Below are 18,313 nucleotides of genomic sequence, written 5' to 3' on the forward strand. Positions count from 1 at the left end.
ATATGATGATTTGTTGTATCATTCATTGTTATACCTTTCATACACTTATGTTTTGGTACATTATTATTTAAACAGAGTCATCCAATTATGATTAAAAAGAGTTGGATTCATAAATCAATTACATCAACAGAGTATAAATGCGGGGTTGAAGGGTTTTTAGACTTTGCCTTTGCTAGAACTGCCATAAATGAAAAAATTATATGTCCATGCATCAAATATGGGTTTAACGATATGGGAATGAGAGTTGAAGTATTAACTCATTTACTTCAAAAAGGATTTCAAAAAAAGTATACTTCTTAGCATATGCATGGAGAAACTATAATCCAATCGGAAGAATAACTATTGGGTCACGATCATACCGAGCCTGTTAAAAAACCTCCATTACATGATATGTTGACTGATATTTTTGGTATAGATGACTACAACTATGAAGGTGATGATGATGAGCCCTTTGCTTTGAGAACTGATTCCATTCCAATGCCGCCGGTAAATGACACTAATGAGGATTCAAGGAGAATTAAAGAGTTTCTAAAGGATGGGAATCGTAAATTATATCCTGGGTGTGCAAAATATAGCAAGTTATCATTTGTTATTGAGTTGTATCATATCAAGGTGTTGTGTAGTGCTGCTGATAGGACATTCTCCATGACAATCGACCTTCTCAACAATGATTTTCTCAATGTTAACCTGCCCACTTCATTTTATGAAGCCAAAAAATGATTAAATTGTTAGGTTTGGGATACGGGAAAATTGATGCATGTCCAAATAACTGTATGCTCTTTTTGGAAAAGACAATGAGGAAAAAAAAATAAATGTGTGGTCTGTAATGCATCTCGATATAAAGTAGAAGAGAACATCAGTAACAATACGGAAGTTGTGGGAATAAGTCAAGATAAAAAAAGGGTACCAGCAAAGGTGTTGAGATACCTTCCTCTTACTCCTAGGTTAGAAAAATTATACATGTCCTCTAAGACAGCAAGACTAATGCACTGGCATTCGGAGTTTCCTAACTCAGATGGAAAGTTAAAGCATCCTAGAGATAGCAAGGCATGGAAGGATTTTGATTTGTTACATCCAGAATTTGCTAAAGATCCTCGTAACATGAGGCTCGCTTTAGCAACCGATGGCTTCAATCCATACGGGACTCTCAGTTCAAACATTTTAATATGGCCAGTGATGCTATATATATACAACTATCTTCCATAGTATTGTATAAAGCAAACTTCTCTTATAATGTCTATGATCATTCCTGGTCCAAAGATGCCTGGAAATAATATTGATATTTTTCTGCAACCACTTATTTGTAAGTTGAACGAATTATAGAGAGGTGTTGATGTCTACGATTCTGTTGATGGTACCATGTTTTATATGCGTGCTGTATTATTTTGGACTATTAGTGATTTTATAGGTGTTGATAATATGTCTGGGTGGAATACACATACAAGTTTTACTTGTCCATCATGTAACTTTGATACAATCTCCAGAAGGTTGAAGTTTGGCATGAAGTATTGCTTTATGGGACATCGTCGGTGGTTACCCGATGACCATGAGTATAGGCACAATAAACACTCTTTTGATGGCCATACAGAACTAAGAGGCCCACCTCTGACATTATCAGGTAGAAGGATTTTGTCTCAAATTGAAAGTAGTCGAAAAAGACCTCAGGATGCACTCAATGATGGCAACAACCCACTACAATAGAAAAAGAGGAGTATTTTCTGAGATTTACCATATTGGAAGGATAATCTTATTCGTCATTGTCTTGACATGATGCACATAGAGAAAAATATTTGTGATAATGTGCTTTTTACTGTACTTGATGACAAACAAAGGACTAAAGACAACTTGCAAGGTCGTAAGGACTTGCAGTTGATGGGAATTAGAGAACAACTCCATCCATATCCTAATTCTTCCAAGTACCTTGCGTCGTGCTTTAGAATGACAAATTCTGACAAGGATATTTTTCTGAGTGTTCTAAAGAGTATCTCTTTTTCAGATGGTTACTCTTCAACTATTTCTAGATGTGTCGATATTAAAAAAGAAAGGTATTCGGTCTAAAGAGTCATGATTCACACATTATTCTGGAACATATTTTACCAATTTCTCTTAGAAGATCTTTGCTTAAGGAGTTTACATCTGTGCTTATCGAGCTGTGCAACTATTTTAGAGAAGTCTCAGGCAAATCACTATCACTTGAGAATTTATATAGACTACGACAACGTATTGCTTGGATGCTCTGTCACATGGAAATGATATTTCCTCCAGTATTTTTCACTATTATGGCTCATCTAGTTATTCATCTCATAGAGGAAGCAATGACTGTAGGTCCAGTACAGTGTAGATGTGTAATACCCGGTCTAACCGAAATTAATTAAATAATAAGTTAAATAAGAGCGAATATGGTTGGAAGATTTGGCAATTGGAATTTGATAATTCAAATATGATATTTGGATTCAGTGAATTTTTCCGAGTCGGAAAACATAGTTTTCTGCGTAAAAGCGCGTAGTGGAATTTTGACCGGCAGTACCGGCTGAGATCTGTCTGGTACTACAGCTGAGGAAATTGATTATGGGTAAATAATATTAATAAATGAGGAACTATAATTAGGGAAGGTAGAAATATTTAAAGTGCAATTTAGAGCGCTAATCTTAAAGGTTTTGGCCCAAAATTGGGCCAATGGGCAAAAATAAGTGAACCGGGCCTAAGTGAGCCCAAGACCCAACATATATAAACATTAGTTATGAGCATTTCAGCTCATTTTGCCCTAAAGAAGGGGTGTTGGGCGCTGAAATTGGGAAGAGAGAAGAGAAGAGAGAAAACTTAACTCTCTTTGATCTTCAAACCACCATAACTTGAGCTACGGAGCTCCGATTGACGAGCCGTTTACGGCCACGCGTCGCTCTTCTCATCCTCTACAATTATATCTAAGTTTTGTGGTGAGTCTTCCATTCATCTCTGCCCAGTTTTCGAAATTCCCCACTGTTACACGTTTTTGGGTAATTAGTGTTGGAATCTTGTGATTTTGGGTGTTTAGGGATACTCCAACATGAATTCTAAGTGGGTTCTATCCCTACTTCATATGGCCTGAGGTAAGAAGTGCTCAAACCCTTGTGACTTGTCATTTTTATGAGCCCTAGGTTGATGTATGTATGTGATATTGGTTATGTTAGTGTATTTGGTGATGTTGGTGCACAATTGGGAGATTGGTATTGCTTGAGGAGCTTTGGTGAGGCTTGGAGCTAAGGTTGGTGAAGACTTCCAAAGAAGAGGCTCAATTGGTTTGGCTACAAGAGGTACGGTTTAAGTTTCATTTAAGTACCGTGTGTTGTGATGAGAATTCCTAGGCTAGATGCCCCTAGGATTAAGTTTGGATTGTGTAAATGGTTGGTGCTAATATGCATAGTTGGTATGTAATGTGAATTAATGATTTGGGTTGAGAATTGTGTGGCCTTGTATGCTTGGTGTATTGAGAATTTGATGTACTGGGTAATGAGTATTGATTTGTGGTTTATGCATTTAAATTATGATATTGGGCCGGAGGCCGTGGATTTTGGGTCGGAGGACGAAAAAAGGTGAGAAAGGTAAGTTGAGGTGTGCATTGTATGATGACACAAGTGATTGGATGAATTTCAGATAATGAATATATGAATGATTGGGTTGGTTATTGAATAATAAGGTTTGAGGAGTTAAGGTGTGGGATTTGGTAAATTTGGGTGCAATTATATAGATGAGGTATGTTTGGTTTTGGTTGAGATATATTATATGGTCATATATGTGATTATGATTATTGATGCCTTGATGGTATGATGATGCATTAGAGATATGTTTGTCGTGATATATGCTTGAGGAATGATTAAGGTTGATTTGTGGGTGAAGCCACGTGATAGTGAGTACGATATTGATTATGTATAATGATGGTTGATTGGAAATAGTGTTGTTAAAATTTGGCATGAGAAAGAGTATATGATATGTAAATGTGTTTGAGTTTGAGAAAGTGTCAACGTGCGAGTTGAGGAGGCTTGATGTTGATTTTGGTATATTTTGATTGATTTCAAAGAAAAGGCTGAAATTGGCATGTTTTGATTGATTTTGAAAAGCGTTGAAAATGGCTTGTTTTGAAAATGGCACTTTGTGGTTTTGTATGGAAACATGGTTTTGGGGCATACTTTGACGGGACATAACCTGGACTACGGATCTCTGTTTTCTGCCAAATCTGTTTAGAAATGAAATTGGATCCGGGATGTCCATGCCGTTCGAAGGACGGGTGAAAAATGATTTAAAATGAGAGAGTTATGTCCGTCGGAAGATTGGGGGTTGAATCTGTAAATTCTGCAGCTTTTAACTTAGAAAATTTTTAGCAGAACGACCCTACGCGCGTAGGCGCACCTGGCGCGTGCGCGCCGTTCTTCCAGAAAGCACCATCCACGCGTGCGTGTGGTGTGCGCGGGCGCGTCGATGCGCTGTACCAAATGCCCAGCTATTTTCCAGAGAGTTGTGCCAGGGTCGTGCCAGTTTTGTGCCTGGGCGCAAGAGCACCCACGCGTACGCGTGGCTGACGCTTGCGCGCCGTTTGGATATTTTTCAACCCGCGCGTTCGCGCGTATGACGCTTGCGCGTCGATGAGTTTTTGGCCATCCACGCGTGCGCGTTGAGTGCGCGTATGCGTGGCCCTGTTTTCATGCCAAAGTTGATTTTTGAGTTTTTAAAGCCAAACCTCATACTTTTAAGCCTCCGATCTCACCCCTTATGTATCAAATCATTATGGTATGCCTAGCAATGAGGAAGGAGCTAGGGGATGTGGTAACTTGCGAGTGAAGCAAGGGAAAAGGTTATGATCAATGATGATCAGATATGATTATATGAGATATGGAGGATGGCGGTGGAAGTACCGTATATGCCATGAGCCGAAGGGCTATATTTATTGATAAATGGTTGGTTCTTGATTGGACCATGAGCCGGATGGCTGAGTTCTTGCCGGATACGGCGGAGCCATGTTGATAAATTGGCTAGTTCTGGATTGAACTGTGAGCCGGATGGCTGAGTTATTGCCTAGTTACGGCAAAGCCATTATGGATTATGGTTGAGTATAAAGGCATATATGATAAATTAACGAATATGATAAATGAATAATGATGAAAAATGTTGAATGTAAGCATGCTTGTGTTTTCTCTCTGGTTGTAAGGGTGACAGGGCACCGATACCCTCTAATGGCGACAGGGCGCAGATACCCTCTAATGGCGACAGGGCGCAGATACCCTCTAATGGCGACAGGGCACATATTCCCTCTAATGATATTAATACGCAACAGAGAGACTGTGCCCGGGTTAGCTACCGGACATGTCGGGTTGGCTTGATAACCGACAGATGATATCATCAGCCATAGGGCAGGCATTCATCATTTGCATATGTTTGAATTGTTTGGGTTTGCCTATTTGTTTTGGATTTCTACATTATATATGCTAAGTTACCTGATTATGTGCTACTTGTTCTACTTGTACCCTAATTGTGTATTACTTGCCTGTATTGCTTGTGTTTGTACAACTGAGAGGCCCCTCATGTTGGTGTCGGTGGAGGTTGAGGGCTGTTCTTGATGAGATGAATTGATGATGCGATTGCATGATGATGGTGATCATTAGTTGAGATGATTTGAGCTCCCTGGGTAGACGCAGTGATGTGGTTTCACTAGTTCCAGGGAGGGCATGATATATTGATATAGAATTGCTGAGACAGCACGACTGATGATGGCTTTGTTTATGATTCTGAAATCTGATTCGTGGGAGAGTCAGCGAGTTTGGAGTCATATGAGATGTGATCTAGATTTAGTATTCCCTTACGACAGATGCCTATTTATAGATTAGTGAGAATCTAGGCTGGATACTTGGTGAAAAGGAGTTTAGGATGCTTGGTGAGTTTTTATTGCAGTGCATTGTATTTATTTGGCACTTTTACCGTACTGGGAACCCATGGGCCCGGGGTTCTCATTCCGTATATATCTCTTGTTTTTCAGATACATGTCCAGGTGCTCAGAAGTGAGTTGTGGGTCGTCTGAGAGACGGCGAAGATCTTTATTTCCTCTACTTTGTGTTTGATTATAATCTCTCCACCTATGTTTTGAAAAGATTATATTATGTATTGAACTCTTTTAGAACTTGCCTATAGAGGCTCTTATGTTTCCTTTGGGAGAGATTAGGATATACTATTGTCATCTACTTTCATACTGTACCCTAGCCGGCCTAAACTTCGCGGGTCGCGACTAGTGGCTATTTACTTATGTTATATATATCTATCTGTTATCTATCTCTTAATCTCCTCTACGCCTTGTCCGTATATCGTTTTCGGCTTCACGGTTTATCTTTTGTTGTCGAAACGTGAGTGATACGTCTTCGCGATTTTATTTCTACTCTTTTCAGGCTTCTCGATTAATACTCTTTTCGAAATTACCTATATTTATATATTAAAAATCCACCTGAGAGTCGTACCACCGTAATATCATTGACTTATGACTCGAGCATAAGGATTTGAATATTAGGGTGTTACAAGATGGATGTATCATGTTGACAGGTAAATTTTGGCACTCTAATATGTTTTATTTGAATCTATTTGTTCTGTATATTTTTTATGGATAACTAATTTTCTCTTCTTGTTATTAGGGCCCTGGGACATTTAAAATCTTATGTCCGTAATAAGGCTACACCGGAAGGGTGCATAGCTGAAGGTTACATAATAGAGGAATGTCTAACTTTCTGCTCTACTGTCTTATCTAAGATTTTTTCAACCTTAGAAATATATCGTGGAGCTAACAAGATTTGTTCGTTAACACCAACTAAAAAATTGCAAGCCCATCGTTATGTCTTGACAAATTATTCAGTGGTGGACAAGTTCCACGAGTGAGTTATGTTGTTATTTCTAACTTAGATTTCAATTATTTTCTATAACTATTACATAACCTTAGTCTACTTTATCAGAAAGTGTAGATGTGAGATTGCCAGAATATACCGTGGTAGAAAAAATGCAACTAAACTCATTGAAGACTACATCCATGCCAAATTCCATGAGTGGTTTAAGGATTATGTGAGTCATTTACATTTTATAAAACTTGTTTGTTCCTAAATATATTTAGGATCACATTTTGGAATTCTAATCTATTAACACATGTAGGTTGCAAAAAACGATGATCCAGATATCACTTCCGAAATCAAGTGGCTTGCAGAAGGGCCTAATAATGTTGTGAAGAGGTTTGAGGAGTATAACGTTCATGGGTTTAGGTTTCGTATAAAGAAGAAAGATCAAGGACTTAAAACACAAAATACTGGCGTGGTTATGTCTGCTATTACTAATAGTGTTTCAAATAGCAGGAACCCTATTATAGTAGCCAGCGGCAATACATACTATGGTAAAATGGTAGATATGATAGAGTTAGACTACATTGGCAAGCTGAGGGTTGTGCTGTTCAAATATATTTGGGTTGATACCACACTTAATAAGGGAATCAAAATAGATCAATTTGGGATCACATGTGTAAATTTTTCTAACTTGATACACATTGGTGATAATGAAACAGATGAGCCATTTATTCTTCCAACAGATGCAAGAATGGTTTACTATGTTGATGATCCAATTGATGAAGGTTGGTGTTCTGTTTATCATATGAAACCCAAATATTTATATGATATGGGAGATTTAAATGAGGAAGAACTAGATGAATCTTTGGTGGAGGACATACCATTTTGTGAGCAAGACGTAGAGAATTTTAAAGAGTTTCAATTAACGAGGGACGAGGTTTATGAAGCAGAGCAGGATGAAATTCATGTTGACAAAAATGACGATAATGACTGGGATGGTGATGATGAAATAGATGAGTTAGACAATATTGATGCATTCTAGATAATTTATTACTCTAGAGATTCTCGAGGTCTTAAAGAATTTAGATAGACATAAATGTTTTTATAATAATATTAGATATAATTTAATTTTATTATTTAACAACTATTAGCTTTGATGTTGACTATACATTTAACGTTCATATATAGTGATAGTGAGCAATATATTATGATATAATATTAAAATCTCTAATGCTATAAGATAACCTTAAATGTTTAATTATTGCTTTTGACTAAACTTATGAGAAATATAATAAGGTAAAAAATAATGCAAAAACTAAAGATAAAGATAAAAGGATAATTACTTTTTATAATAGTTGCTTTTAAAGGTTTAAAAAACTTCCCATTCTAAGTGTTACCTAATTTTTTTTCACTAAAATCTTAATTTTTCTTCCAATTTTTTTTAAATTACTCTTTTCATCTTGAACTCAAACAAAAACAAGAAAAGAAGCACAAAATACATAAGGTATCAAGAAGTAATTCATTCATCACCTTCCTAGCTACTATTACTTAGAAACAAAGCTCGAACCATTTCAGAATCAAAATCATAACTCTAACCTGATGGGTTGAAATCGGGATTCCAACACCTAAAATTCACCGAAAAGTGTACCGGGTCGCATTAAGTAGTAATAACTCACTTAGAGTGAGGTCGATCCCACTGAGATTGATGTATCAAGCAACTTTAGTGACTGATTAGTCTAGTCAAGCTAACATTGAAGTAAATTAAAGTAAAATTGAAGCAACAGAATGTAAAGAGCAATGAATTGTAAATTACAGAAAGTAAAATAGACAGAAGCTTAAAGAGCAAGAAATGTAAATTGACAGAATCTTAAATGACAAGAATGTAAATTGCATCAAATGTAAAGGGGATTGGGTGCAGGAAATTTAAAGGAAGCAGTAAGTAGAATTTAGAACGATTGTAGAAGAATTAAATTGCATGAAAAGTAAAAGGAATTGGGTGCTGGGAATTAAAACAGAACTGAAAAAAAGTGAAGTGCAGTAAACTAGAGAGCTCTCAAATCAATTCAGTACCAAAACAGAAATATAGAAGTGTAGAAAAATTAAACGCAGCAAGAAGACTTAGATCAATTCTGAAATTCTTAAGATAAATCAACAATTTTCATGGAATAGCAAAAATAGAAAGAAAGCCAAGAGCTCAATTGCTCTCTCGATCAAAACAGAAGAGAAAGTGCAAAGGAGAGAAAATGAAATAGAAACAAAACTCAGATCTGATTTTCAATTCTTCAAATTCAACAAGGAAAATTAAATGAGAGCTCTCTATTCTACTCCTACTCCTACTACTCTCTAATGGAGCCAGCCTCCTCATGAAATGAAACAGATGCATTTTTATAGGCTATCAAAAAATGAAAATAAAATTGGAACTGAAAACAAATTCCAATTAAATGAAATTTCTAATCTAACTATCTCTTGTGCCTTTGAGTGATGATAATGGGCTTTACTTGCTTTGGATTTGAAGAAGAGTAGATCCGGATGGCTTGGTTTAAGTGGCATGGTGTGTTGGTGCAGCTCCAGTGGAGCACTCAGTTTGGTTAGTGAACTGAGCGCTCACCAGCTTTGCTTTGGTTCACCCTTTGTGCCAATTTCCTTAGCGCTCAGTTAGAAAATGTAATATAGCGCTACACTGCTTGCATTTGTTTCCCATTTCGAGCCTTGGTAAAGCCATTTCAATGTGGCCAATTTCTTTGCAAGAAACACTAAGTTAAGTAACAAAACGGAGCGCCCTCTCTATGCTTGTGCAAGGTTCCCAGTTCAAACCTTGTTGGCTTCATGTGCTAGCAATTTCCTTGTATTTTCTTTTGAATGAGGCATGATAAAGTTAACTAAGTTAACTGAGCGCTATGCCTTTGCCTTGTTCCCTTGGGCGCTACCCTGGTTCCCTCTTCGAGCCTTGGCTGCCCCATTTTTGGTTGATTTTTGTGCCTTAAAGATGCCTTTCACTTGTGCTTCAATTTCATGCCAAATATAGATGGTTATATATCGTTGGAAAGCTCTGAATGTCAGCTTTCCAGCGCAACTAGAAGCACATCAATTGGACATCTGTAGCTCAACTTATGGCCCTTTGAAGGAGGCATGGTCATGCTGTCACTAGGCTAAAAACAAAACCCGAAAAAGTTAACTCTTTTAACTTAGCGCTCCCCTTTAATGAGCGCCGACCTTTGTTTCTTGCATTCATGGTCATGGGCCATGCTTTTAGGCTCCAAAGTATGCCCAAAATTCCTCTTTTCTTCTTTTTAGCTTATTTTGTGCTTTTTTGCTTCTTTTTCCACTTATTTCCTACAAAATTTATAAAATCAAAAGATTAAGGAAATATACCATTTAAACACAAAAGAATGCAATATTTAAGCACTAACTATAAATTTCTTGTATGAAAAAGCATAGAAAAACATGACATGATGACATGTCATCACAACACCAAACTTAAACCTTGATTGTCCCCAAGCAAGAAAAGAATCATGCAATAAAGATTGACAATCCAAGATAAGAAGAATAGCAACTCAATGTTCATGGTTAGCTAGTTTTCTATGCATGCTTCAATCACAAAAGAAATGTAAATGATTGATTCTTCTATCTAGCTCAATTTATGAAATCTTTTTCTTATATTTCTTCCTTGAAACAAGCTTTTGCTTTTCTTATTAGCTTCTCCTTTTGGGTGCTTTGCCCCATGAGTTGATAACAAAGCTACGACTCTAATTGCTTTGTTTTCAAGTATTACCACTTGATACATAAGCACCACAAGCATTTAATTAGAGGACTTCATTAAGCTCATTTGTTTCTTTTCTTTACTCTCTAATCATTGATGCTCAGAGCCTTGAGCTTTGAGGGAGTGCTTTTTACACTTTGAGCCTAACTTTGACTTCTAAGTGTTTTGTTTTCAAGCTTTTTTGCTTGATACATAAACACCACAAGTACTTAAAAATGGAATTGTCATTGGTACTCAGAGCCTTCAGCTTTCTCATTCTTTCCCTTTTGCTTTTCTTTATTTGCAATTTCTTCTTCAAGGTTTTCATGGTTTCAAAAGATTTCACAAAATGTCCTAGATGAAAACTTCAATTAAATAAAATCCAACGCAATTGAGCAACAATTAATCATACTAGCCTTCCAATTACTTGTATGCTCATGCTAAATTCTTCTTTAATTCCTTGTTTGTTTATGATCATGATGCTTTACTGCTTTTGAACTCACAGAATTCAAGTTGGTAGTCATAATGCCACAGCAAGATGTTACAAATCAAAATTCAAGCTATGCTTATTTATACCACACATGCATACAGAGAACATAAAGACAATCATGCAATTTAAAGTGCTGGAAACAAATGAGAGGAAAAAGAACTTTACAACCTTGTAATTCATCTTCTATATTATTGTCATTTTCCTCCCATTCTCCTCCTTTCCATACCACACTTAGAATGCTTGCTCATCCTTAAGCAACAATTAGAACAATGGTGGTGGGGTCTAAAATGGATCATGAATGTCTTACACAAGAAGATGTCAGTAGCATATGTGTTTAAGCAAGCAAGTTAAAAATAACCATCAAGGCACAGAGAAACAGAAACATTGTGATTGCAAACATAAGAAGGTGTGCATGATACATTGCATAAAGAATAAGTAGCACACCAAACTTAGTGTGACACTTTCACTTGAAATTGATGCAATTATCCAGTAAGGATTGGAAGCAAATTTTGTTGCATAGCAATACCAAACTTAGAATGCAGTCACATGTCCATTTTATTTGAACTAAGACTAAGCAAAGGAAACTGTTATTTGTTAACTACAATCACCAAGTGAAGCATCTGTCATGAATAAGGATTTCTTGGTGAGGTATTAATAAAAACAGTTAAGCAGCAAACTGAATGAAAGCATTTAAAAACAGAAAAATGACTAAAGTAAGTAGAATGAAAAAGTGTCAAATCAAAAGAGAAAAATAAAACTGCAGAGGCATTATGATTATGCAGCCAAGGAATATTGCTTGAATAAATTGCATAGAAAATAAGTGGCACACAAAACTTAGAATCTTAGTGTGACACTTTCATTTTTGACATGATGTAATCATCCAAAAAGATTAAAAATAATTTGTTGCAAGGCAACACCAAACTTAGAATGTAACCATATGCCAATTTATTGAAATTTAAACAAAGCAAAGAGAGAAAATAAACCAAGCAGATGAAAGAAATGTTACCTACGGTTGACATATTCTTCACTTTCTTCCTCTTCTTCTAGTTTGTTAAGAGGAATGACCTCAAGGGGGGAGAAGTTTCAGCTATTGTCCCCTTTCTTGGTCTCATCTCAGCAAGCTTCCTTTTGTACATGGCTTGATTGAGCTTGCTTGCTGGATCAGGGGTATGATTGGTGCTCTTGTTAGTTGCCTTCACTCCTTTGAATTCAAAACTTGGTTGCTGTGTGTTTATTGGAATTTCATCTTCATCCAGAGCCTTTTGAATTGGTGGCTCAATGAGCTCTTCCTTCATATACTTCTCTGCCTCACTTGAGTGTAAATTTTCTTGATTGTCTCCCTCACTTTCTTGCTCTTCCACTTTCTCCCTTGCACTCAACATTTGACTTAATAACTCTTTCATGGAGGAGGTTTGTTGATTTTCCCAACATTTCTTCATCTCCTCTTCATATCTTTTAATCACAGATTCAATTGTTGAGACTTTTTGGTCTAGGGGAGTTTGAGGAGGTTGTGAGTTTTCATGTTCTCTTGTTATCTCAAGTGCAGTTTTAGGTTCAAATATTTCCACCACCTCTTCCTTCTTTGCAATTTCACTTGACACAGGGACCTTGTGTTCTTTTTTTTCTATTTCCTCCTTCCTTGCATTCAACAATTGGTCTACCAGCACTTCCATGTTTTTGAGGGAGTTCTCTTGTTCTTTCCAGAATTTCTTTGTCTTCTCCTCATATCTTTTGAACATGGACTCAAGCTTTGAGAGTCTTTGGTTCAAGGAAGTTGGTGTGGTTTGTGAGTTTTGGCAAGGATTTTGTGTGGAGACAAAGTCCAGTGATGAAGAATTTTCAAATGAAGAACTAGGAGGTGAGGTTGCACAGTTTTGCATAAGTGAATTGAAGGTACATTCAAGTGAAGATGGCTCTTGATAAGTGGAATGTGAATCATTGAAATTCTCTTTCCAGCCACGGTCTGTGTAACTGTCATCACAGTATGAGTTACTTTGTGGCTCTGGGAGATGTTCATGCTCTTTCATTCCTTAGTGATACTCCCCACCACCATTAGAATAATGACATGAATCATTTTGTGGTGGTGGTTGGTATCCCATATGATTCTCTTGCTCATCTTGTGGTTCTGAAGCATATCTCCATTGATTGGAGTGCTCAGAAATTGTGATCTCTTGGTGATATTCCCAACCACCATTAGAGATTGGTGATGGTGGGTAATATCCCATAAAATTTGTTTGATCACAAGATGAGTTGAAATATATTTACATTTTGTAAAACACAACACCATTGAAAATTGAAATTCATGTCACAGGGAAGGAATTTCTTAGTGAGGCAATAACTCAAACACCTTGCTATCAACTTAAAACAGAGAACAAAAACAAAGAAAATGCTTGATCTAGACTTCTCACCCACTTAATCATTGTTGATCTATATCAATTCCCCGGCAACGGCGCCAAAAACTTGATGGGTTGAAATCAGAATTCCAACACCTAAAACTCACCGGCAAGTGTACCGGGTCGCATCAAGTAGTAATAACTCACTTAGAGTGAGGTCGATCACACAGTAATTGATGGATCAAGGAACTTTAGTGAGTGATTAGTCTAGTCAAGCTAACATTGAAGTAAATTAAAGTGAAATTGAAGCAACAGAATGTAAAGAGCAATGAATTGTAAGATGCAAAAAGTAAAATGGACAGAAGCTTAAAGAGCAAGAAATGTAAATTGACAGAATCTTAAATGACAAGAAATATAAATTGCATCAAATGTAAAAGGGATTGGGTGCAGAAAATTTAAAAGAAGCAGTAAGCAGAACTTAGAACAATTGCAGAAGAATTAAATTACATGAAAAGTAAAAGGAATTGGGTGCTGGGAATTAAAATAGAACTGAAAAAAAAGTGAAGTGTAGTAAACTAGAGAGATCTCAGATCAATTCAGTACCAAAACAGAAATGTAGAAGTGTAGAAGAATTAAAAGCAGCAAGAAGACTTAGATCAATTCTAAAATCCTTAAGAGAAATCAACAATATTCCATGGAATAGCAAAAATAGAAAGAAAGCCAAGAGCTCAATTTCTCTCTCGATCAAAACAGAAGAGAAAGTGCAAAGGAGAGAAAATGAAACAGAAAACAAAACTCAGATATGATTTTCAATTCTTCAAATTCAACAAGGAAAATTAAAAGAGAGCTCTCTATTCTACTCCTACTCATACTGCTCTCTAATGGAGCCAGCCTCCTCATGAAATGAAATAGATGCCTTTTTATAGGCTTTCAAAAAATGAAAATGAAATTGGAATTGAAAATAAATTCCAATTAAATGAAATTCCTAATCTAACTATCTCTTGTGCCTTTGAGTGATGATAATGGGCTTTGCTTGTTTGGATTTGAAGAAGAGTGGATTCAGATGGCTTGGTTTAAGTGGCATGGTGTGTTGGTGCAGCTCCAGTGGAGCGCTCAGTTTGGTTAGTGAACTGAGCGCTCACCAGCTTTGCTTTGGTTCACCCTTTGTGCCAATTTCCTTAGCGCTCAGTTAGAAAATATAACGTAGCACTACACTGCTTGAGTTTGTTTCCCATTTCGAGCCTTGGTAAAGCCATTTCAATGTGGCCAATTTCTTTGCAAGAAGCGCTCAGTTAAGTAACAAAACGGAGCGCCCTCTCTATGCTTGTGCAAGGTTCCCAATTCGAACCTTGCTGGCTTCATGTGCTAGCAACTTCCTTGTATTTTCTTTTGAATGAGGCATGATAAAGTTAACTAAGTTAACTGAGCGCTATGCCTTTGCCTTGTTCCCTTGGGCGCTACCCTGGTTCCCTCTTCGAGCCTTGGCTGTCCCATTTTTGGTTAATTTTTGTGCCTTAAAGATGCCTTTCACTTGTGCTTCAATTTCATGACAAATATAAATTATTATATATCGTTGGAAATATCTGAATGTCAGCTTTCCAACGCAACTGGAAGCACATCAATTGGACATCTGTAGCCCAAGTTATGGCCCTTTGAAGGAGGCATGGTCATGCTGTCACAAGGCTAAAAACAAAACCCGAAAAAGTTAACTCTTTTAACTTAGCGCTCCCCTTTAATGAGCGCTGGCCTTTGTTTCTTGCATTCATGGTCATGAGCCACACTTTTAAAAGCGTGGCCTATGGCTCCAAAGTGTGCCCAAAATTCCTCTTTTCTTCTTTTTAGTTTATTTTGTGCTTTTTTGCTTCTTTTTCTACTTATTTCCTACAAAATTTATAAAATCAAAAGATTAAGGAAATATACCATTTAAACACAAAAGAATGCAATATTTAAGCACTAATTATAAATTTCTTGTATGAAAAAGCATAGAAAAATATGACATGATGACATGTCATCATAACCCCAACCGTAACTCAATTTTCACATTTAACGACATTGACGTGTGTTTTGCATTCCTCTCTGCTCGCCTCGTCGTCGTGGTCATCACTGCTTGAGCTCGTACCGTATTCTATTGCTTGCATCGCTTTCTGCTCTAGTCTGATATGCTGTATTATTCTTCTCGTCTTGTTTTGAAAACTCTTCTCAACTCCACCATTCTGAAACCTCTGTTTTGCTCCGCCATGGTACTGTGCTCTATCTATCTCAGGCGAGTTGACAACTCTCCACCGTTCAGCTCTTCCTCACAAGTCTCTCACCTCACCACATCCTCGGTCCTCAGGCATCTCTTCCTTGAAGGCGCCATCGTCCTTGAAGGCCTGCATGGATCTCTCAGGCATGACAAAAATTTCTTTCAGATTTTACGTAATTAATTTGGTTGAATTGTTGAAATAACAAAACTATTCAGGGACTTGTTTTCTACTTCTTCTTCTTCGACTTCTTCAGTGCTCCATGGTCCATGAGAAACCCCAATTTTGTGTTTATATTGTGTAGAATTTGGGGGGTTTTGTCAATATTTTTCACACTTATTCACAAGAATTACATGGTTTTGTGTTCTCTTCCTAATATTGCTCCATGATGAAAAACATGCTTCTTTTGCCTTAAAATTGCTATATTTTGATCCTCTTCTATTACCATTTAATGCCGTGACGTATTTGTTGAGTGATTTCAGAATTTATAGGGCAAGAATGGCCTATAAGAGAGAAAGAAAGCATGCACAAGAGAAAGAAACATGAAGATTTGGATTTTGGGAATTCCAGCATGGGGCGCGCACGTGCACCTCACGCGCATGCGTGGATGTGGACAGCTGGAAGTGGCGCGTAAGGATCGATGCATCCACGTGGATTAGAGAAATCCACACCGGCGCGCACGTGTGGATTACAAAAGCAATCGGCGCGCACGCACGCATGGCGCGTACGCGCGATAAGCTGCACGTGACCTTATTAAAGGAAATCGTGCCTGGCGATTTCTGAGGCTCAAGAGGCCCAAATTCAAGTTGGTTCTGCATGGAAAAGACCCAAGGATGCTAGGGGGAAAGATGAGGGGGGATCATTCATTCACACTTAGACATAATTTTTAGCTAGTTTTGGTTTTTTGTTCTTCTAGAGAGAGAAACCCTTGTTCCTCTCTAGATCTAGTTTGATTTGATCTTCCCTTGTTGAATTCTGAATTGGATCTTATTAATTACTAGCTTTGATTGCTTAATTTGAATTCCTTAGCATAATTTTGTTTAGATCTTGTGTTAGATTTACGTTTTCTTGTCAATTGTCATTTTATACCCATTTCATGAATCTTGTTAATCTTGAATGGCTAATGTTACATTGATGATTTTCATGGTTAATTGTGTTGTTTGAGTGATTGTATGTTGATAATTGTTAGTGGGTACTTGTTAATTTCAATTTAATTGCACTTTGAATATGTCTTTTAGTAATGCTTACCATGTGTTTGATGAAATGTTTCCTTTGATTATGGAGTAGTTCTCTTTACTCTTGGCCTAGGCTAAGGGAATTGGGTAAAATTTGAGTCATTGGGTCTAATGGATTTGATGATTTGGGAACCCTTAGTGGTCAATTTGATAACCATTGACACTAGCCTACTACTAAGTCAATTAGTAGCTAGGTTGGACCTTATGGGTTGATGTTGACTAAACCATTTAACATACTTCAAGTATAGAAGTAGACTTAATGAGTTTGGTTCTTCATAATTATCAAGATATGGTTATTAGACAAGGATAGTGACTCCAATTCCCATGTCTAGCCAAGAATTGCTTTATCATTCATATTTGAAAACCTAAAAATCCTAACTGCTTTGTCTTAGTCATAGTTATTTGTTTAGTTTTAGAGTAGAATTATATTGGATGTTATCTTATTAGTTTGGAATTTCTCACATCTTGCTCTAGTTATTTGAATTAGTTTCTTGCACTTCAAGATTACTTGCTTGTTAGGATTCTTAGTTTAATTTCTTGCTCAGGACTTACAACCCCGGAATTCTAACCAATGTTGATGCACATGTTTGCCCATTCCTTGTGAGACGATCCGATGTTTGAATACTTCGGTTACTTTTATTGGGGTTGAACTTGTGACAACCAATTCCTTCGAAATTTGATTTGAAGATTGATTATCGGTTTGGGCTATACTAACAACGTAATTATTTATGGAATTCCGAACCGGTATAAACCCTACTCATCAGTCCACACTTCAATCCTGCAATATCAAGCCATTTTCTCCACTTCTTTATTTGAAGCCATGAAAAATGAATATCCAGTGAATCACCTCACTCGTATTTTTTATTTATCATTGAATATTAATATAAGTTAATAAATAACAATTTTTATGTTCGTGTTTTACTGTCCAAGTTAGAGTCAGGAAAATCATTGAAACGCAAGGTTAGGTTTTGCCTTTTGAGTTCATTCATTAGTTAGTTTCTTACTTATTTATATGCTCAAATGGTTTGCTCTGATTCCAGGGCAATTTTTTGAGGTATATATGCATTGCTCAAATAGCTTAAACTCGTTGCCAATTAGTTAGTATTCCTTCTTTGAAATTGAATATTGTTTATCCAAAGTCACTCGCATCTTTTGACTATTGTAACCATTTTATGTATATTTGTTAGTTCTACTACTATAGTTAGAGATTATAGGTTTTGTGAGTGCTTGTTTGGATTTGTTTGCATGTCTTTGATTGCTATTTGGTGTGTGATGGTTATATTGAAAATGAAATTGGCTGAAAATTAGATTGCATATTTGATGACTTACTTTCGATATTGACATATGGTCATTTCTGGAAAGTGGAAACAACCTTTGCTTTTAGGTTCATATTAGTATCATGCACTTTACTTGTTCTTTTGGCTGCAAATT

General features: G+C 36.8%; 1 protein-coding gene across 1 annotated transcript; it reads left to right on the forward strand.

The window, feature by feature from the left end:
• Positions 1-1,767: 1,767 nt before the first annotated feature.
• LOC148571519 (uncharacterized) lies at positions 1,768-7,884 on the forward strand. Its single transcript, XM_088507276.1, has 4 exons — positions 1,768-2,045; positions 6,651-6,887; positions 6,966-7,071; positions 7,159-7,884. Exons 1-4 carry the CDS (start codon positions 1,768-1,770, stop codon positions 7,882-7,884), a joined length of 1,347 nt encoding a protein of 448 aa, XP_088363402.1.
• The last annotated feature ends 10,429 nt before the right edge of the window (positions 7,885-18,313 follow it).

The sequence above is a fragment of the Arachis ipaensis genome, chromosome B3 (assembly GCF_059453495.1).
Source record: "Arachis ipaensis isolate K30076 ecotype BB chromosome B3, ASM5945349v1, whole genome shotgun sequence".
Classification (NCBI taxonomy): domain Eukaryota; kingdom Viridiplantae; phylum Streptophyta; class Magnoliopsida; order Fabales; family Fabaceae; genus Arachis; species Arachis ipaensis.